This window comes from Cnephaeus nilssonii (assembly GCF_951640355.1).
Source record: "Cnephaeus nilssonii genome assembly, chromosome: 17".
In the NCBI taxonomy this organism is placed as follows: Eukaryota; Metazoa; Chordata; class Mammalia; order Chiroptera; family Vespertilionidae; genus Cnephaeus; species Cnephaeus nilssonii.
In genome coordinates, this window is record NC_137088.1 from 3,290,560 (window position 1) to 3,310,723 (window position 20,164).

At 65.6% G+C, this 20,164-nt stretch overlaps 1 protein-coding gene across 1 annotated transcript in view; it reads right to left on the minus strand.

Annotated features, from left to right (window-relative positions):
• The window catches only part of ITPR1 (inositol 1,4,5-trisphosphate receptor type 1), a 175,367-nt gene that overhangs the window by 35,635 nt on the left and 119,568 nt on the right, over positions 1-20,164 (minus strand). Inside the window, exons 40-41 of the mRNA XM_079795762.1 lie at positions 12,032-12,164; positions 9,961-10,151 (exon numbers count right to left, since the gene is read on the minus strand). Of these exons, the coding sequence (XP_079651888.1) occupies positions 9,961-10,151; positions 12,032-12,164 (324 nt within the window). The remainder of the gene's footprint in view (positions 1-9,960; positions 10,152-12,031; positions 12,165-20,164) is intronic.

Genomic DNA, 20,164 nt, shown 5'->3' on the forward strand with positions numbered 1-20,164 from the left:
AGCGCTCCACAGACTTCTATTCCAGCGCCCAGAGCTGGCGAGGGTGACCCCGCAGTCCTCACGGAAGAGGGGCGTCCAGGGCAGGCCTGGGAGGACAGGTGAGGGTGTGCAGACAAAGACCCTCCACATGAGCGGGTCGCCTCCCTCCGGATACGTGTGTGTGTGTGTGTGTGTGTGTGTGTGTGTGTGTGTGTTCGCGTTTGGACCTGCTGCGAGCCACGGCGCCACTGCTGCTATAACGAGGCGGCTCGGTGGGCGCCTCAGCTCCATTGTTCGCGCTTTACGCTCTGCACACACCGCGCTGTTGTGAGCTGTTTACATAGAAACACCACCCGGCCACTTCCAGGAGAACAAAGCAGAGCTCCCAGCGCCGTGCCCCCCCCCCCCCCCCCCCCCGTGGGCTCGGCCAGTTTCCCAGCCTCCCTTCCTTCCCACAGAAGGGGCCCGGCTTGCAATCCCAGGAAAACGGAAACCCCAGCTTCTCGAAGCCCCCTAACTCCTCTACCTCTCGCCCCCCCCCCCAATTTGCCTGACCCCGCAGCACCCCCCCCAGGGCTCCCTAGCGGCCGACATGCCATGTCCTCCTCTGCCTCTTCTCCTCACCAAGGGCCCACATACTCCTTGGCACATGTCCGTGCCGCCTGCCCCCAGGCACGCCCTGACCTCTGCCCCCTCGCTGCCCTTCTGCATCTTGTTCCCCACACACAACCCAGGACCCGGCCCTCCTAGGGCTCCCTGGCCCTGCCTCTCCCCCTCCAGCCCGTGCCGGGGCCACGGCACAGCCACAGAAAGAGAACTCGACAGGCACGCCACCTGTGACCTCGGGCCAGGCTGTGCCGCACACTCGAGGCACGCGGCTGCACGGGATGGCGTCACGACCGAAAGGGGCCGAGGCAAGCCTCCTGCTCTGCTCCCAGGAGCTGAGAGCCACGGCCCAGGAGCCCGGAGAGAGGGGCGTGGGGTGCGGGGAGCGCCGTCCCCGAGACCGCCCCGGCGGGCATCGCGGACCATGAAGAGCGAGACGAACACACAGGAGGGAAGGGCCTGGGGCTCTTTCTCTGGGGATGGAATGCAGACGCGCGGACACAAGGCCTCGTGGAAAAACAGCACCACACGGCCGCTCGGCCGTAAAATCCCGAGGAAAGTAACAACGCCCTGGCCGGCCGGGGGCAAGGACATGCTGACGGACAGCCAGCCGTCAGCCCGGCGGGCGCCTTCCCCACGGAGGGCCCCGCCGCCTGGACCCCGAGGGCCGCGCTCTGGGCCGTCCGCTCTCCCATCCCCGCAGCTCCCCCCTCGTGTCCCCCCCCCCCCCCCCCGTGTTCTGGCTGGCAGGGAGCCCTAGGGCTGCCAAGAGCATCGGGGCCTGACGGGGGGGAGGGGTGTGCAGATAAGCGCCCCGTGGATGGGCGGTGGGTGCAGGTGGGATTTCGCAGTGTGCCCCCGTGGACGTGCCGCTCGGGGAGCTGCCATGGCTTTGGCATCAGTCATGGTCCTCCAGCCGGGGGCAGCCCGAGCCCACCTGGGCCTTTAGAAGCTCTGACTCGGGGTCGGCAGGGGCCGGGGTCACCCACTCCAGCCTCCCAGCTGGTGCCACACCTTCCCTGGGCCCAGCCGTCATTCCATCGCGCCCCCGCCCCTCCAGCTGCCACCCTGGGACCACGCTGGCCTCCTCCAGCTCCCAGCACACAGGCCCACGCCCGCCCCTCCGGCCGAGGACCCTCCGCACCCCACGCAGCCGCCTGCTCCCACGGGGAGGGCTGTTAAATGGCACCTCCCAGGGAAGCCCCCTGACCCCCTACGTGGGGTCTCCACCACCCTCCTCCCCATCTGCTGTTTATTTCACGGGAAACGGGTTTAGCACCCATCTCGCCGGCTAGACCCTAAGCTCCCGGAGGGCAGGGCCCGCGAGGGTCCCACCCCCGACGGCATCGCGGCCAATTCAGAGGCGCTTGGCCCCCGGCAGGGCTCAGGAAAGACCTGCTGTCTGAATGAACCCTGAGGAATCCCCCAAACCCTCAGCCACCTCCCCCGGCAGCTGGAGGGAATTCGAACCCAGGGTCCCGCCTGACGCTGGCGCCGGGAGCCCAGAGGCCCGCGGGAGCGTGGGCGCAGGCCGCCTCCGAAGTGGCAGAGCGCCCAGCTGGCCGTGCCCCTCCGGCAGGCTCCGAGGCCGGGCTCCGAGCTGGTGCCCAGGTGCCCGCGATGCCCCCGGCCGGGATGGAGCGGCTGGCAGTTTTAGGGAGAACTCAGTCTCACCGTGACGCGCGGGCAGCGTCCCCAGGGAAAGGCCCCCCGGTCCTCAGAGGCAGAGAGGAACCGGCCTCGTCCGGAACGGGGCGTTTCACGCAGGGGCCCGCGGAGGGAAGGGGACGTCGGAGCCTGCGACGGCTCCACGGGCTCCCGCTGGAGGAACAGCACAGCCCGCTCGGCCGGCGTGGGGGCCGGGCTGTGTGTGTGCGTTTTCAAAAGCCCGTCCTCACGGAACGGCTTTTTCTTTTCTAAGAACATGTCCTTGTCACCTCCCTACTCGAGGGCTCGTGCGGGGCGGGGGAGGGGCGGGGGAGGGGGGGTGGGGGAGGGGCGGGGGAGGGGGGCAGCCGGCAGCCAGGGCACCGGCGTCGGGCCCTCGGGCTGCTCGGCGATTCTCAGAAGGGCAGTTCCCGTTCCTGCTGAGAACTGGACGGAGCGGCCACTTCCCCTGAACCCCAGGGTGAGTCATTCCAGGTGACACAGCCGCCCAGCGCCTGGGGCTCTGTCTGAGGGGCGCACCGCCCCGCCCCCCCATCTGCGTGGGGCTCCAGCTCCTCATGGGCCAGACGGCCACCCCTACCCCCACGCAGGGCACAGGCGCCAGGCGGTGCATGGGGGCACAACAGCACTTCTCTTCTTTTTTTTAATATATTTTCATGATGTCAGAGGGGAAGGGAGAGGGCGAGAGAGAGAGAAACTTCAACGATGAGAGAGACTCATGGATCGGCTGCCTCCTGCACGCCCCCTACTAGGGATCGAGCCCGCAACCTGGGCATGTGCCCTGAGCAGGAATCGAACCCTGACCTCCTAGTTCATAGGTCGATGCTCAACCCCTGAGTCACGCCAGCCGGGCAATGGCATTTTGGGGCACAGCCACCGTGGGTCCCACCGGCTACGGGATCCGCCTGGTGTGGGCGCTGCGTGGAGGAGTCCGAGCCTGCGGGGGGAGGTTAGAGACTCCCAGGAAGTGATGGAGGCTGGGAGGGGAGGCCGGGAAGGTACACCTTCGCCCAAACTCCTCCGACGTCCGGGAGCCACACACACGGGCTCTTCGCGGGGAAGGAGGGCCGTCCAGCTTCCGGGGACAGGCCCGAGAACCCGGAGTAGGTGTGAGGAGCCAGGACGCTCGCAGACTGAGAGAGAAGAGAAGGGGAAGGAAGCAGTCGGGAAGGGGGTGCGCGCTCTCGAGGCGCCATGGCAACGGGCCGTCCACCTACCCGGCCGCCCACCCGCAGCCGGATTCTTCGCTGCCGTCCCTGAGCACAAGCTGGCTCCTACCAGCGCAGGAAGGTGAGCGAAGCGGCGAGCTCATTAAGTCCCTCCGGCGACGCCCGCCCGCCCGCCCGCCTGCTGCCGACACCGAGCAGGGGATATAAATAGCCGTTATGTAACCGCTCTTTGTTGACGCCTGTGCCTACCCCGCGACGCGCATGACCTTGTTTTCCTCCGAGGCGCTTCCTTCCCCGCCGCCCGGGGAGGACTTTCATCTGCTCGGGGAGCATCTGCAGGTGTAGGGTCCCGAGCCAAGGGCACTCGGCACCCAGGGTGACGGCCCACGGTGGGAACCCTCAGGGCCAAGTCCTCCTCGGGTCTAAACAAACCTGCTCTCGCCCTCGCCGCCGGGTTGGCTCAGCGGATAGAGCGTCGGCCTATAGACTGAAGGGTCCCGGGTTCAATTCCGGTCAAGGGCACATGCCGGGGTTGCGGGCTTGATCCCCAGTGTGGGGCGTGCAGGAGGCAGCCGACCCATGATTCTCTCTCATCGTTGATGCTTCTGTCTCTCTCTCCTTCCTTCCTCTCTGAAATCAATAAAAACATATTAAAAAAATACATCGCAGCGGCTACACCAGACTCTGCCGGGTCAGAACAGCTCAGCGCGTGACCCCAGGGCGGGATGCTGTGACCCTCGTCCCCGCTGTGGGACTCCCTCCCTCGCCAGGTGGGGGACCGGCACAGCCATGCACACCCCCAGCGGGACCAGAGCCTCGGGGAGCCCCGTCCTGGCCGGTCTCCTCCGGGCTCCTCAGCGCCCAGCATCTCTGACCGAGCCCCGCCATCCCGGCCTCGGCCTCCCCTCCCCGTCCTCTCCCCGGGACCCTGCGGATCCCCCCGGCGGGGCCGCTGCGTCACGTGCCGGGGGCGCCGTTGCCAGGTAACCGGTGTGGAAATCTACTCGGAAAGCTGTCGGCGACAGTGTACAGCCTCCGCGCAGCTGACGCTGAGGGGGCGTGAACACACCATGTTCCCGCAGCGCCCGAGCTTCGGTGTGAAAACAAACCCAAACGGATGCTTCCTCCTGTAAACACAAGCCGGGCGTGCCACACACACACACACACACACACACACACACACACACACATGCACACACGCACCCACACGCACACGTCCTCCCCGGAAACGGTGCCGGGGTTCGCAACGCGGGTTCTGGAAAACTCAGCGAGGCGTGCCCCAGCGGCAGCCCTTCCGGCTCAGGGACAAGGTCACCCCTGAGCGGAGGGACTCCCCCCCGGTAAGGACGGAGACGGCGGAAAACCCACTCGTTACACCACAGGGAGCCAGCTTCCCGGCGGGGTTCCTCCGTCTACGTTTACAGTCCACCGGGGGCCCACGCGGCGAGCCCCCCTCCCCCCAGTGAGAGAGACCCTGCCCGCAGCACCCGCGGCGCCAGGGGAGGTGGGCACGGGCGGCTGAAGCCAGGCCCGTGCCGAGGGCCACCGTGGTCGGGGCCAGCCGTCTGTCACTTGGAGTGGCAGCAAGGCCGGGGGGCGGAGCCGGGGACCTGTCACCTCCTCAGGGGAGGCCACCCAGGGCCCGCCTTCCCGAGGATGGCAACTGCTTCGAGGGCTGAGTTTCCGCCTCCGAACCCGGATTTAGACCAATAATCGTAAAAGGCCCTTGTCCAACGAGACGCCAGCTTCCTGGCCAGAGAGCAAGGGGATTATTTGGGCAAAAAGGAAGGAGCCCCGGCGGTGGCCCCATGGCTGAGTGCCACCCGCTCACCGCTGGGTGGGGTTCATCCCCGTAGACCACACGCCAGGGTGTGGGTTCGATCCCTGGTCAGGGTGTGTATGGAAGGCAACGGGTCAACGTTTCTCTCTCACATCGATGTTTCCCTCTTCCTCTCCCCCTTCCTTCCTCTAAAATAAAGAAATCCATGGGAAACGCGTCCTCGAGTGAGGACTAAGGAAAAAGCAAGAAAGTGGGGCGGGGGGGGGGGGGGCGGGGGAGGCGGCCGGAGCACTCGGAGCCAGAGAGAGACCGTGTGCGCAGAGCGCCCGGCTGCAGACAGACCCGCACCCAGGCCCTGCGGTCGCCAGCCCCTGCCTCTCAGAACCGTGTCCCGGACGTGGGGGGACCGTGGGGGGACCGCGTGTGAACAACGGAGAACCAGCACCCCCCGCCCGCGGGGCCGCAGCCGCCACACGGAAGCCAAACTGCAAACGTCAGAGTTCGGGCAGGAACATGTCTAGTCTTAAATAATAGGACTTTATTAACACAAGACACCGCCCCGTTTTAAGAGCTGTGACCTCAACCCTGCAAAGGCACTTCTGTGAACCCCGTGTCGGCGTCCCGGGACCCATGAGGCCGGAGGGCAGGGACTGTGCCTGAGGACGGACGGGGCAGAGGCCGGGCTCGAACCCAGGCCTCCCTCCCTGCACAAAACCAGCCCCGTTTCCGCAGCGTCGACGGGCTGTGCACTTTGCCCCCGTGGCTGGTTCACCCCTGGACCCTGCAGGGGGGCGGGGCTGTGCTCCCCACCCGCGTTTCAGGGGGGAGGACGGAGCGGCGAGCGGTCCGAGGCGGGCGGTCCGAGGCGAGCGGTCCGAGGCGGGCGGTCCGAGGCGGGCGGGGCACAACGGGATCCGATGCAGGTGTTTCCAGCCCCAGGCCACGCCCCTTCCCGGGGCATCGCTTCCCTTCCCGGCTGCCTCCCCCTCCACGCCTGGGCCTGACCCCGGCCACCAGCTCAGCTCCTGTTCAGACCCTCGGGCCTCAGCTGCGGGGCAGAGCCCCTGGGGGCGGGGGCGGGGGGGGGGCTGGCGCTGGGGCCGGCCACCTGCCTCCCTCACTCCCTGCCAGAGCTCCAGCCCCCACGCGGGTCTGACTCCTCCGCTGGCTGCGCTCCGTGCGTTCCCACACGGACAAGACCCGAGGTCAGAAAACACCACGCAGGACTGACTCATCCCCGACCGCCCTGCCAAAACAACACCCTTTTACGTAACTCGCTCCTACTCCAGCCTTCCCTCCGGGGGAGGGGTGGGGGGCTGTCAGAGGCCGGTCTTCCTCCCGAGGGCCCTCCGCTTCCAGAAAAGGGAAGCCCAGCAGCCCTTCTGCCCACGGGGTCTGCCCACGGGGTCTGCCCACGGGGCCTGCCCACGGGGCCCCGGGCAGGCGTGCCCCTCCCCGGCCCGGGGTGCCTTCTGCAGGGGTGGGGGATGTCCGTCTCACGTGGGCCCCCCGCCGAAGCCCTAGGCCGACCTGCAGACCAGGCGTGTGGAGCGAGGGCCCGGGGTCGCCCCCTCCCCCGCCTCTCCCCGGGGAGCCGAGCGCCTGACGAGCACCCGCCCCTCTGCCAAGCCGAGCTGCCTACGTGCCACTCAGACAGCCCTGTGGGTGTGTCTGGAGCCAGGCTCGGCCGGGACGGCCGTGGGCAGCCATCCGACACGGAGCAGGCGCTGCGCTCCCGCGACCGGAAGCCGTCACCCCAAACAGCGCGTCTCCCGTCCCCGCCGCCGGGAGGGTCTCCGGGGCCACCTCAGCACGCCCCCCCCTCCACGCGGCTGTATCTGTGAGAACCCGCTCCCCATGGGCCCAGCGTGCATGGCCCGCCCCCTCCCACGATGGCTGGCCCCGCAGGGAAGAGGGAGGAGGGGGATCTGCAGGCCCTGGGGGGGGGGGGGCGACATCGGGGGAAGGGACCAGGCGAGGGCTCAGGCCAAACAGTAATTCTGAAGCAAATGCTATTTGGTAGCTTCCCTCTTGCTGCCAGACACGGCACAGGAGGGAAGATTTCTCCTGGGGGTGGCGGGCGGCGTGGCACCCCAGTGGGAGAAACAGCACAGGAGGCTCCTCAGCCGGCCCTGGGGCACCCGAGGGCGCTGGGCAGCTCCTTGGTCAGAGCAGAGGGCTCTGCATGGAGAGGAGCTGCTCGGAGGCCCCCGGGGGGAGGGACTTAGAGGCAACACCCGTCCTCGGATGTACCCCCTCAGAGGAGCCAGGGTGGGGACAGAGGATGCTGGGAGGTTTGGGGACACGGTCCCCAGAGGCCACCATGCCAGTTCGGTGTCCAGGCATTTCCAAGTTTCGGGAGATGAGGTGACGGATGACGCATCCCAGGAGAGGCGCCCAGCCAGGCTGCAGGCTCACTAGCAGCTTTGGGTTCCTGCTCACTGCGCCCTCGGGTCCGGGCAGTGACGTCCAGAACAGAAGGCCAGGGCCCCAGGGAGCCCCTCCTCGGGGCAGGGCTGGGTTCTCCCACGCATCCGATCAGGGAGGACGCCCCCCCCCGCCCCCCCGCATCTGCTGACCCAGCCCGGCTCCCCCCGTTAGCTCAAAGCGGTTTGCTTTTCTAGAAGTTTCCCGGTGAAAGGCAGAGAGCTGTCTAGCCGTAGCAGCTGCGGTCTCTGAGATGTGAACATGACGTCTACGGGGCGCACACAGTCTGAGCGCCCTGTGGATCCTGGTGACGGCGCCTCTGTGACTGCGGGTGACACGGTGTCTGCTCGATACAAACGTTCGCCGTGTCTCACCCTGCCCCCGGCCCGGGGCGCCTGCTCGGTGCCGCAGCATTTCACCGCGGGCACACGGCACTCACGTTCGGGAACCAAGTCTGAGCTCCGACTGGATGACCACGAAGGTGTCCGGGTTCGCTTTCAGGACGACAGCGAGTCCTGCTCCCAGACGGAGGCTGAGACACGCGGATGTGGGGGAGCCCCCGACCACGGGGGAGTGCCTGCTGAGCCGTGGCCGCCGGAGCAGGAAGTGAGGCGGCGGGAGACCGGCTGGCACTGCCCGCCTCGGGCGGACCCCAGCAGGGTGGCGTCGCTGACGGCCACGCGCCGCCTCAACGCGCGCCGACGTCCCAGCCGGTCCTTCACCACGTGAACCGGCTTCCCCGAAGCCAGACCAGCAAGACGAGCAGGAGGGAACTGTGCCTCAGGCCCCGGGGCCGGGAGCTGTCCTCAACTGGCCTCGGCCGGCCGGGCTCCGCGTCGTTTTCTCCGGAGAGAGACGAGTCGGAGCCAAGAGGACTCGACGTCAGCTCGAGGCCGAACACGTTCCCCTGGAAGCACAGGTCTAGGGAGGCGAGGGGTGAGGGCTAGCTTCTCCCGTCCGGCCCTCGGGTCACAGGAGGGGAGGAGAGGGAGGGAGCGCGTCCTCGGCGCCGCGCCCCTCCTGGCCCTGGTCCTGGCCCTGGTCCTGGCAGGCACCCCCGCCGTGCCCCTCCTGGTCCGGGTCCTGGCAGGCACCCCCGCCGTGCCCCTCCTGGCCCTGGTCCTGGTCCAGGTCCTGGTCCTGGTCCGGGCCCTGGCCCTGGTCCGGGTCCAGGTCCTGGCCGGCACCCCGCCGCGCCCAGGCCCGCCCACGGCTGGCACATGCTCCCGGGAGAGGAAGTGCCCCCTCCCCGGGCTGAGCGCTGGAGCTCCGCCGAGGCGTTTCATCTGGAGTCTGAGCGTGTGAGTAATAAATGTGTGAAAACATGAAACTAATATTCATAATCACTTTACAAGATACAGAACTTGAAGGAAAAACAGCTTCTGTGTGCGGTGCCACCCGGCAGGGTACACTGTGAAGTGCCCGCCCCGCCCGCCCGCCCCACGTGCCCCGGTTCCTTCATGCGCTGCTTGCCCAGACTCCCCGAGGCCCGGAGAGCCAGCGGGGCTCCCACCTCTCACCCCCCGCACCCGACCGCCGACCCGCACATCCACCATCGGCCCCGGCACGGCCTCGCGCAGGGAGGCCTGGTCTCCATTCTCGGCCCCTGGTTCTGGGTCTTCTCCGCCCCGTGTTCTCACCGAGGTGCACCGTGGGTGCCGGGAAGCACACCTGTGAGAACCGGGCTCTAAGGAGCTCGCACGTCTAATCTCCTTGGTCACCTTGTGAGGGGACCGTGACCGTGGACGGGAACTGTGCGTCCAGGAGCCAGCTCCGCCCCAGGTCAGACCAGTTCCCTCTGCACGTGCTCAGCATTCGTCCGCGTGCAAACGGAACTCCTGTTCTGGAACCAAGTCTGAGTGCCGACTGCGCGACGCAGCAAGGGGTCAGAGTTCATCTCTCAGGACGAACACGTCCTGCTCCAAGACCAGCTGCTGCTCACACGCGAGTCTCCACACCACGCGGGTATCTGGCTCCCAGCACAGGTGCCCCTGGGCTCGGCAGGGATGACAAGTCGGCAGCCACGCCCACAAACTGCAGCCACACACAAGCCCATGGCCACGCCCGAGGCCACACCACAGCCAAGCCCCTGGCCACACCCATACCCACAGCCATGCCCAAGGCCATACCAGTCACACCCACAGCCACACCTGTGGCCACACCCATACCCACAGCCATGCCCAAGGCCATACCAGTCACACCCACAGCCACACCTGTGGCCACACCCATGCCCACGGCCACGCCCAAAGGCCACACCCACGGCCACGCCCATGGCCACACCCACACCTGAGGCCACAGCCACAGCCACGCCCAAGGCCACCTGCCTCCTACCTGAATGGTGGTGTTGCCTCCTTCCAGAAGGGCGATGGCCAGGAGGATGCTCTCGTGGAAGACGCGGTCGCTGGACGCGTTCATTATGAGGTCGATGACCAGATTGGAGGCCCCCTCCTTGTCCAGGTGGCACTGGACCTCGGCCAGGCTCATCTCGCCGCGGCTCATGGAGCTGGACCCGGAGCCGCCCCCTGGGAAGAGGGAACGTGGTTCTTACTGACACATCGGAGCAGCAGGCAGTCACTGGATCACGCTGTGCCCACACGTCACGCGTCCACACGTCAATGGCTTCCTCTCCTTTCCCCTCAGCCATTCTAACAGCCGGTGCTGCCTGCACGGAGGTGAAGTCGCTTGCCCGCGGCCGCCCACCTGGAGGTGCGGAGATGGTGCCCGCACCCGGCCGATGGGACGGAGAGAGAGCCCGGCTTTTCCAGCCCAGACGCTCCCTCCCGCCATCGGACAAAGGCTGGGCAGAGTCACGAAGTTGCGTTTCAGAGACAGACGAAACTCAAACCCTCCTTCGAACCCTCCTGAGCACATAGAGCCCACAGCGACCACGTCAGCCCTCTTTCCAACAATCCATCCTGGCCCCAAGCTCACCCTCTCACAAAACCTATCCGTTCATTCGTTCATTCATTCATTCACTCACTCACTCACTCAGCAACGCTGTACTGAGTGCTTGGTGTGGAGCCAGGAGCTGGGGACGGGGCGTGAGCAAAACCAATGAAGCCCCATCCGCGGTGACCTTCAGAGAGGCTCATGCCCTCAGGGAGCAGGGCCTGCGTTTGGAAAGTGTCTGTTTGAGAACTTTCCTTGCCCGGTTAGTGGCAAAAACGGAGACGCTGTCCGTGGGAAAACGGGCCGATCAATTTCAGAAAAACAGGGAACTCAGTTCAGGTGCCGCCTCCTCCTGCTCTGGCCCACCTCGGCCCTCGGTCTCTGGTCTCTCGTGCAGGCGGCTGCTCGTCTCTGCCCTGTGCTTCTCCTGGAGGCAGACTCTGTCCCCGACGCCCCGCCTACCCTGGGGCCTCCCCGGGGCCTCCCCAGGGGCCCCCATATCTGTGGAAAGGCCTCACCATGGAGAGTAACAAGGGACTGTTTTGAGATGTTGTGGGAGGAAACTGTGCTTGAGAACGGCTGGGACCTTTCGGGTGAAAAGCTAAGGACCCGTGTGGGGGGGACTGCGAGCGTGGCCCTTAGGAGAGGATGGGGCCGGCGTCACCGGGCGACGGGCCGTGAACTGAGCACACCCGCCACGGGGCTGGATCTGGGAGGAACCCAGGCCCCTCCCGGAAGCTGCTGGGAAAACGTCTGGGTCCCTTAGAGAGCCGCCCCAGGAATCGCTACTTGACAGGGCCGCGGGCCGCCCACATCTGTGCTCCGAGCCCCGAGCTCCTGGCCCCTCAAAGCCAGACCAACACCCACAGCCGTGCTCAGGGTTTGTGCAACGGCCTCTGCCCGGAGCGGTGCGGCCTGCGCTCGGGGCCTGAAGGATCGGTGCTGGTTTCCACGCGCGGAGTTTGGGGTCCACTCCCATCAAGGCGTGGGAAGGCACAGGCACGGCATTCGAATTGGATATCCGGGTTCAAACCACAGACCCGTCACAGACCACCTCCATGTCCTCTGCGCAGCCGGGACCACGACAGGACCTGCCCCGGGCGGGCAGCCGGGAGGAGAGAACCAGGTACAGGGCGCAGAACGCCCGGAGCCCTCGGCGCTACGTCGCCGGGCAAGACGTGGGGGCTTCGCCGTCCTCACGGCCAACGTCACCGCCATTTCAGGGGAAAACATGCGTCCCCGTGACCACAAGAAAACGCCCTAAAATCAAGTTCCCCGTCCTTCGAACGTCACCGGGAGCGCCCCCTCGTGGGAGAGCGGGGTGACCGGCTCAGCCAGCATCCAATGCGGGTCAGTGTTCTGAGACGTCCGATTGACAGCAGGTCAAAGACAACGACAAGTTGCTCAAAAATCCACTCGCACCCCGAAGTCACCGGGCAGCGTGTCCCCGTCAGGAGGCCCGCGGTGCCACACGCCGCTCACACGTGCAGCCGCCAGCACGCCACACGCCTACCTCCGCCCCCGGGCTTGCTGGGTCCTCCGGGCGACAGCGGGCCGTTGCCGAAGCTGGTGAGGCTCTCTCTTCTTCCCGAAGGTCTGACGTTGCCATAGTAACGGTTGACCAAAATCTGCCTGAGCGCCTCGCCCTGCATTCAAACAGGATAGCGAAATCAGCTTCTGGATTTAACGCGTAACCGAGCGACTCACCGGTGGGACGCGCAGGGGGACCGGGGCGTGACGGGCGCGGTTCCGCTCCGCGCGCAGATGAGTGATTGAAGACGGCATTGGGAAACTCCGCGGTGAGCTCCCTCCGTCATTTCTCGGGAAACCAGGGCATAAAAAACAGGAGCAATCTAGCACATCCACGCTCTGAGGCCCTCTCTCCCCCGGTGGTAAACAGAACATTCATCGTGAAGGGCGGCGAGCGCTAACAAAAATCAACCCAAAGGTCCCCTGGGGGTCAGCCCATCAGAACCGGACACAAGGGAAACACTGCAGGTCACCTTCCACAGAGGACCTAACCCCAGGCCCAGGGCTCCCTTAAGACCCCCGGGGGACAGGACGCATCGAGTCCGCGTCGGATGGAATCATAAGCTGACAGCGAGCCTTTCTTACGGAAATCGTCCCTGGGCCCAGCGGCGAAGGAAGACTATGTGACAGAGAATAAACGGGCGGCCGACGGCAGACGTCCATCAGAGGGACGCATCGCGGAAGAGCTGACACCGAGGCCATGGGGGCGCGGGGGAGGGGTGTGACGGAGAAGCGTGGGCGCGGGCCGAGCTGTCGAAGCGGATGCGAAAGAGCTTCTTCCGTGTACACGGGGCGTTTCCACAGGAAGAGCGTATTCACACACACGGCAGAGGACGCCTCAGAGGGCTGCCGTAACCCTTCCCAGCGGCCCTGGAGAGAGGAACGCGGGCGTCTTCTCTACTCCCGGGCGGGCGCTGCGACCGGCGCCGTCTCGCTAAGGGACGCCAGACCGCCTCCCGGTCTGGAAGTTTCTAAAGGCCGAAGGCTGCACGGATTGCCGAGACTCCTTCCCAAGGACAGAGCGCGGGTGGGGCGTCCCGGGGACCTCAGCGGGAGGCAGGTGGGACGCCCGCGGAGGGAGGGAGGGAGGGAGGGAGGTGCTGACACAAAGCAGGTCTCTCCCACTCCACCAAGACCTGCAGCTGTGACTGGAGTCCGCAGAACTCACAGGGTTTGCAAACAAGCTCCCGGAATAGGTCAGGAGGTGTTTGCAAAACGAGATGGGGGGGGGGGGGGGCTGACAGGAGAGGGAGTGCCCTGAGGGCGGTGGGCAGCCAGGGGCACCCGGGGAAGGTCGCAGGGGGTTTCCCCTCTGTTCCTGCAGAGGCTGGTCCAAGACTCCGGGACGACGGGATGGGCGCACAGGAGCGAAAGCAGTGGGGGCGGGAAGGGGGCAGAACTGCTTCTGAAATGGAAGTCCAGGGAATAAAAACAAGCCCGGTTCCCCTCCCCCCTCCACCCACAAATGCCTCCATTGTAGCTGCTTTCCTTCGCTGGGGAAACTCATTTCCTACCCAGCCAGCGGCAAAGTCACAGCTCCCAGAGCGCTCCCCGGGGGAGGCCTCCGCGCTGCTCGCCACACGCCTACCTCCGCCCCCGGGCTTGCTGGGTCCTCCGGGCGACAGCGGGCCGTTCCTAAAGGAACCGCTTTTGGTGCGTGTGTTTCCGTGGCTTCGGAAACCACGCCGTGGCGTCAAGATTCGGTCGGCTGGTGTTCAGGCCTCCGGGACCCGCGCGATCCCGGAGCCCCTCCCGCCACCCACCGGGCGCGCTGACCCAAGAGGATGGCGCCAGGATGGCCAAGGCCCACTGAGCCGGAAACAGGGAGGGCAGAGGTTGCCGCCGCGATGACCCTGCCGGGAGGTGACGTGCGAGTTCCGTGTGCGACCTGGGGACGCCCCTACGGGAGGCAGACCTGGGGCTCCCACACGAGGAGGGATGGCCGCAGGGCAGCCCGCCTCCAACTGGACCCCTTGGGCCCGGGGCGGCCCCGTCTGAGAGGCGATGGCTGGGCTGGAACCGGGGGCCGCAGACACGGCCGATGCCTACGCAGCCCTCGGGCAAGACCTGGAGGGCCGGGGCTGCATGGTCGCAGGCGGGGCCTCCCCTCCGGCTCCCCGGAGGCCGGGCACAGGCCAGACTTCCTGCTCCGTGTGGTGCCCAGGGTCACCGGCAAGACCGAGGTCAGTGCGGCCTGAAGGGAGCGGAGGCGGAGAGAGAACGCGCGCCGGGCGGAGTCTGGGAGCGCGCGCTCAGGACCTCCCGTCGCAGGGGCCTCCGCTCGCCACGCTGCCCTTCCTTCCGCAGAGAAACCCTCGCAGTTACCATAGCAACTGAGGCAGGAACCCGGACACTTTTCCCCAGGAGATACGATGACATGTGCTCATGATGGGGAAAAGCCCACCTGTGCACCACCCACCCGCAAGTGTTTATCCACCCCCCCCCCTTCATAGAAGGCTCTGGGATGGATGGATCTCCCCTTCTCCCCGTAAACAAACGGCTGAACGAACACACAAGCTGCATGAAGGCCAGAGGACGCGGGGTTTCTTTGGGAAAAACCCAGTGAGATGCGTCCCTTTTCTGAAAGGAGAAGGACGGAGACGTTGAGGAGGAGGGGACGGAGGAAGAAAGGGGGTGAGCAGGACTGCAGGACTGCAGGTCCCGTGTGGAGACATGGGTTCGAGGGGAAGCCTGCTCTTCGGAGCCAGTGGGTCCCACGGGGACAAAGAAGATCCGCCGGGAGAAGCTGCCCGTCCCCGGGACACGACGGCTCCCCCGCACGAAGCCGTCCCAGGCGCCGCCCAGGAGCCTGGAGGAGGAGGCAGAACCGTGGCCTCCCGCGGACGCCCCCTTCAGCTGTGAGGTTCGGCCACGCGACCGGCCCGGCGAAGGAAGAGGAAGGAATGCGCTCTCCCCAGCGGCTCACACCTGCCGTGCGCAAACAGCAGCAGGCGTCTGTCTGTCTCCCTAAGAAGCTCCGCACATCACTGCATAAGACGGAGAGACGGGGGCGTGCCCTGCACCCCGAGAGAGTCCTTCGGAAACAGTGACGTGGGCCGGGAAGCCAAGCTCGGCGTCTGTCACCGAAACCGTGGCTGAGGAGCCGGGTGGGGGACGAGGCCCGAAGGGGTCAGTGCTGCCAGGCGCCCGGGGCAGTGACCTCGGCTTCTCAGGCGCCAGCCTCAGAAAACCCTGTGTCTCGGGCAAGACCAGGTCCCGCATGAGCGGCGAGCCTTTCCCACCTGCGTCAGCACTCGGTTTAGAATCGCCTCCTCCTCCTACGCCTGTTTCTGCAAAACCACGGAGGCATCTCCGCTCGCACGGGGACGCCAGCGAGCACCGTTCACGCCCCTCATCACGGTCCCGCCGAGCGTGTCGTGGGCACAGTCCGCAGACTGCCCCAAGGGATGGAGACTGATCATGCCCTTTCCCCAGAAGAAGAAACTGAGGCCCAGGCAGGGGAACGGCGTGCCCAGATCCCCCAGCCAGCACCTGCGGGGAGCACCCACCCCTGGGCCCGGAGCACCCTCCCAGGACCTAGCCCACCTGGAGGCTACACGCCCTCGCCGTTCCCCGTCCCAGGGGAGCGGTGACAAGCCACGTGAGAAGCTGTGGGACGTGAGGCAGCTGCCGGCTGTCTAAGACTCTCAGAGAAGACGCCCCGCTGGAGGGTGACGTGCACAAAAGCCGGGACCGAAAGCCGTGCGTGAGTCACCCCGGAGCCGGCGGGAGTGCGTGCTGGCTGCCCCGCACCCGGGCGGGGAGATCACAGCCCCCGCGGCCGCCTCTGCCCCGGGCGGGGCCGCAGAACACTTGTCTTTAGGATAAACTACCCATAGTGACCACCAGTTACTCACAGAGACAGTGGTGTTAAGACTGCGGCCGCGTAGAAGCCGCCGGAGAAAGGAGAGCGGGCCTGGGCGGCCGACAGGGTCCCTGTCTGGGGCCCGCTGGGCGCGGCTGGGCCTGACATGTAAGTGGCTGTGACGGGGCCTGACCGAGTCCTGCCTTAACAACGCCCCCCGGCAGCACGGCCTCTGAGTCGCTGTGTGGCTGAGGGAGCCCCCAACCCCCAAGACCACTACGTACCCGTTTATGGTCCTCCAGTTGCCTCAGGGGGGGACTCGGCTCCGCCTCCTGCTAAACACGCAGAAATGCCGTCTTAAGCGCAGGCGGGAGCCGCGGGGTCTTCAGCATCGGCCCCCAGCCCCGGGCGCCCCGGGGGCTCACACGGAGGACGCACTCTCCCGGATGGACATTAGCGCCCGGTCACGCGGGACAGCGCTTCGCCCCGGCACCCACCCCTGCACGGTGGAAGACGAGCGGACACACGGATGTTTGGCCAACGTTTTTTGGGTTTTTTTGCAAAGATGATGAAATGAAGCTCTACATTATCTGTACATAACGCAAACTCAACCGGGCAGGTCCCCGCGGCTCAGACATGCACCCCCACATGGCGCATGCATGAGAACATCCACGAGACACGCCAGCAGACACGGACATGGAGCGTGGCTCTCCCCGGCCCACCAGCGCCCGCATTTTCATCGACGGCGAGCGAGCAGGAGCCCGATGAGAATACGAGACGCTGCTGGTGAGGAAGAGGCCTGTGGGGTGGCACGTTGCCCCCCACTCCCGCTCTCACCTGGGGTTTCAGGCAGCAGACTGGGAACCTGGCCCACATGCCCCCCCCCCCCCCCCAAGCTCCTCTGTGGCTCTGGGCGCCCGCAGAGTCCAGCCCTCCCTTAGGAGTGTGGTCGGCACCAGGGCCGAGAGCACCTGAGACCCAGCTCTATGCGCAGCCCCTTCCGGCCCGACTCGGGGTGCGCCCCCTCCCTGCCCGGGACCCAGAGCCTGTTTCACGGACGGACAGGGCTGCGTCCCAGGGTCCCCAGGGAGCGGTGGAGGCTGCGGTGCTGGGTGGGGGCCTTCGGGCCTCCCCCGAACCTGCAGGGGCCTCGGGTGTAGCCCCAGCCCCTCGGGACCTTCTCCTACCCCGAGAGCCACCCCAGTTCCCGGCCAGGCCACAGACTGTCCCCCGCACACCCCCGCTCCGGTCCGGACAGACACACGTCTCCATGACAACGCAGACACTCAGGACAACAGAGGACACCGTGGCTGCCGGCCGCGGACGGGGGCGGGAGGGGCGCACACACCTCTGAGGAGCTCTCGGGGTCCGGGGCCTGCGGCAGCTGGTCAGGGAGAGAGAGAGGTTAGTGAGGGGACGCGCCCGGGGCCACAGACGCCGAGACGGACACGGAAGGACACGCACAGCGGCAAGGTCACAGCGAGGGGCCTGCGCCCACCAGGGGGCGCCGCTGAGGGGAGACCCTCTCCCTGTTACAGGGACCCAAACCTGCTGCCATGGGGCGCCCCGGCCTGAGAGGGGAAGCGTGTAAAACACGGAAAGAAACAAGGCAGAGCCCCACAGAGCCCCACCACCAAGAAGGAACCGTCTCTAACAGAGGAGGCCCAGCCGACCTATGAACCAGGGGGTCACGGTTTGATTCCCGGTCGGGGCACAGGCCCGGGTTGTGGGCTCGATCCCCAGTCTGGGGCGTGCAAGAGGCAGCTGATCCATGATTCTCATCACTGATGTTTCTATCTCTCTTTACCTCTCTTAAATTAATAATAATAAAAATATACAGATTTTAAAAAGGTCCATCCACAGAGAGGAAGACAGAGACAGTGCACACCACGGGGCTCGGGCGGGAGGCGGGGTGGTGCCGACAGGAGGGGCTCGGGCAGTCCCCACCAGGGCCTGGCCTGTCCCCCCCACTCACTCCCTGCCGGGCCTCCCCTGGGTGCAGGCACGTCCAGTGTCCCGCCCCCACCCCGGGCCTGTCTCGGAGGCTGAGGCCCGGCCCCCCTGCGACATCTCTGGGGAGAAAGGCTGCTGTGGACAGGGCTGCCCCCCAGCGCCCCCTCAGAACCCCCTGAACTCGAGTCCGGGCCCCACTCCTGCAGACCATGCTGACACCCCTCCACTGCATTCTTTCCAAACCGTTCCAGAGGGAGCAGAGGGGGCCCCAGGGAAACCTGGGTCCCGCGAAGGTGGGCGTGGCTAAGAGGAGGCGGGGCTGGAGAAAGGGCCACGCCCCCGTGAAGGCAGAGCCCGCAGCCGGCTGGCCGGGGCTGATGCCCCATGGGATGCTGGGCCCTCCTGCCAGGGCTCCTGGACCAGGCCTGCACCGGGCAGGGCCGGCTGGTTCACGGTGCAGGATGGGCCCTGGACAGAGGCCAAGGCTCAGGCTGTGAGCGAGTGACCTCGGTCTCCTTCGAGGTGCCCCAGCGACAGGGCACCGCCGGGGCGGGCTCTGCGGGTGGCGGGCCGGGGCAGGGCTTGGAAGCTGGGCACGGGCGGTGAGACTCAGGGCTGGCAGTGCAGCTCAACCACCCATTTGGTGGTCGACCCCCAAGGTGGGAAAAATGTTTGTTTGTTTTTTTAAAAAAATGTTTGCATTGATTTCAGAGAGGAAGGGAAAGGGAGAGAGAGATAGAAACACTCATGATGAGAGAGAATCATTGATCGGCTGCCTGTTGCTCGCCCCACACTGAGGATCGAGCCCACAACCCTGACATGTGCCCTTGATCGGAATCGAACCTGGGACCCTCCAACCTGCAGGCCGGCGCTCTGTCCACTGAGCCACACCGGCCGGGGCTGAATTCTCGTTCCTCCTTGAACGTTTCACGGAGGATTCGGAGACAAGGATGGCGGTGTGCAGCTTCAGGATGGCCCTCTAAACGGAAGGACTGCCTCACGCTGTCCGCTCACGGGGCGGAACGAAAACACCAGGGGCCCTGGACGGGGGTCGTGTGACCCGCCCTCCTGCGGCCCTGGGCTCTCCGTGCCACCCTGAGCCCCCCACGCTCCGGGCTTCCGCCCCCTGACCTGGCTCAAGGAGATATTCATCAGGCTCCTTCCGGCTAAGACGTTGCGTAATGCCTGCTGTATTTTCAGTAAACTTCATTTCATAACTCCTGACGGGCAAGCTCTCTAACTGTCACCCACGAGGACAGACAACGTTTGCAGGCAGGGGACAGGCAAACACACCTGGCATATAATTGGGTAAAAAAAACCCGCACGCACAACCACCACAACCACCAGCCTCTCCAATGCTGCCTCCTCTGAGGACTCCTGCCCTGTTTCTCTGAGGAGAAGGCCATTTGATGGCAGCAAGCCGCAATTTTGAAAAATATAATCGTATCAATAAGCTGTGTTCACATCAGACCACAGCTACACAAATACAGCATGTAATCCCCAAAGCAAGAGAGGGTGTTTAGTAAATGCACGGAGTGACCGTCTCAGCACATTTTTATTACCAAAGTGAATTTTTTTTTACACGCGAGGTCATTCTCTATGGGCACGCGCTGAGGGGGCACGCGCCGAGGACACGGGCGGGTCTGGAGTCCCAGGCCTTGGCTCCGCCCCCTCGGGCCCACCCCCAGGTGCCGAGCCCTCCGGCAAGGTGCTCGGCCACGACCGGATGTTGCCTGGCTTTGACCTTGGAAACCAACGATGGCCCTCTATTGCCTCTTCACAGCGTTTCTTTGATCTCACGTCTTCCCGGTGCTTTTAGACCAGGCTGGGAGCTCCACAGAACACTCCGATTCCTCAGGCCTGGCTTCGAAACGGAAACCCGTCCTTCCCCGCGAGGCCGCCGGGCGTCAGGACTGTGGTCCCTGAGCAGCACCGAAGCGCTCCCCTTCAGCACACGATGTGCCTAACGTTTCACTGGGGGACGAGTTCCTGCTGCCGATGGAGGGAAGTGCACTCTGTCTCCCTCTTAGATAACAAGGCCACAGACTTCCTGGTGTTACCATGTCTGGTGTATGATAGCAGCAACCACTGGTATCTATCCATCACCACCCCTCCCGGCCCCCACCCACCCATCCATAGATGGACAGACTGATGGACCAATGGGCAAACACGTGTCCACCCACCCATTTCCCAATCAATCAAGCTATCCTCTATCTATCCATCTATCTACTCCTCCACTCCTCCATCCTTCCTTCCTTCCATCCACCCACCCACCCATCCTTCTATCCTTCCATCCACCCACCTATCCATCTATCATTCATTCATCCATCCACCCACCCAATAGCAATCTATCCACCT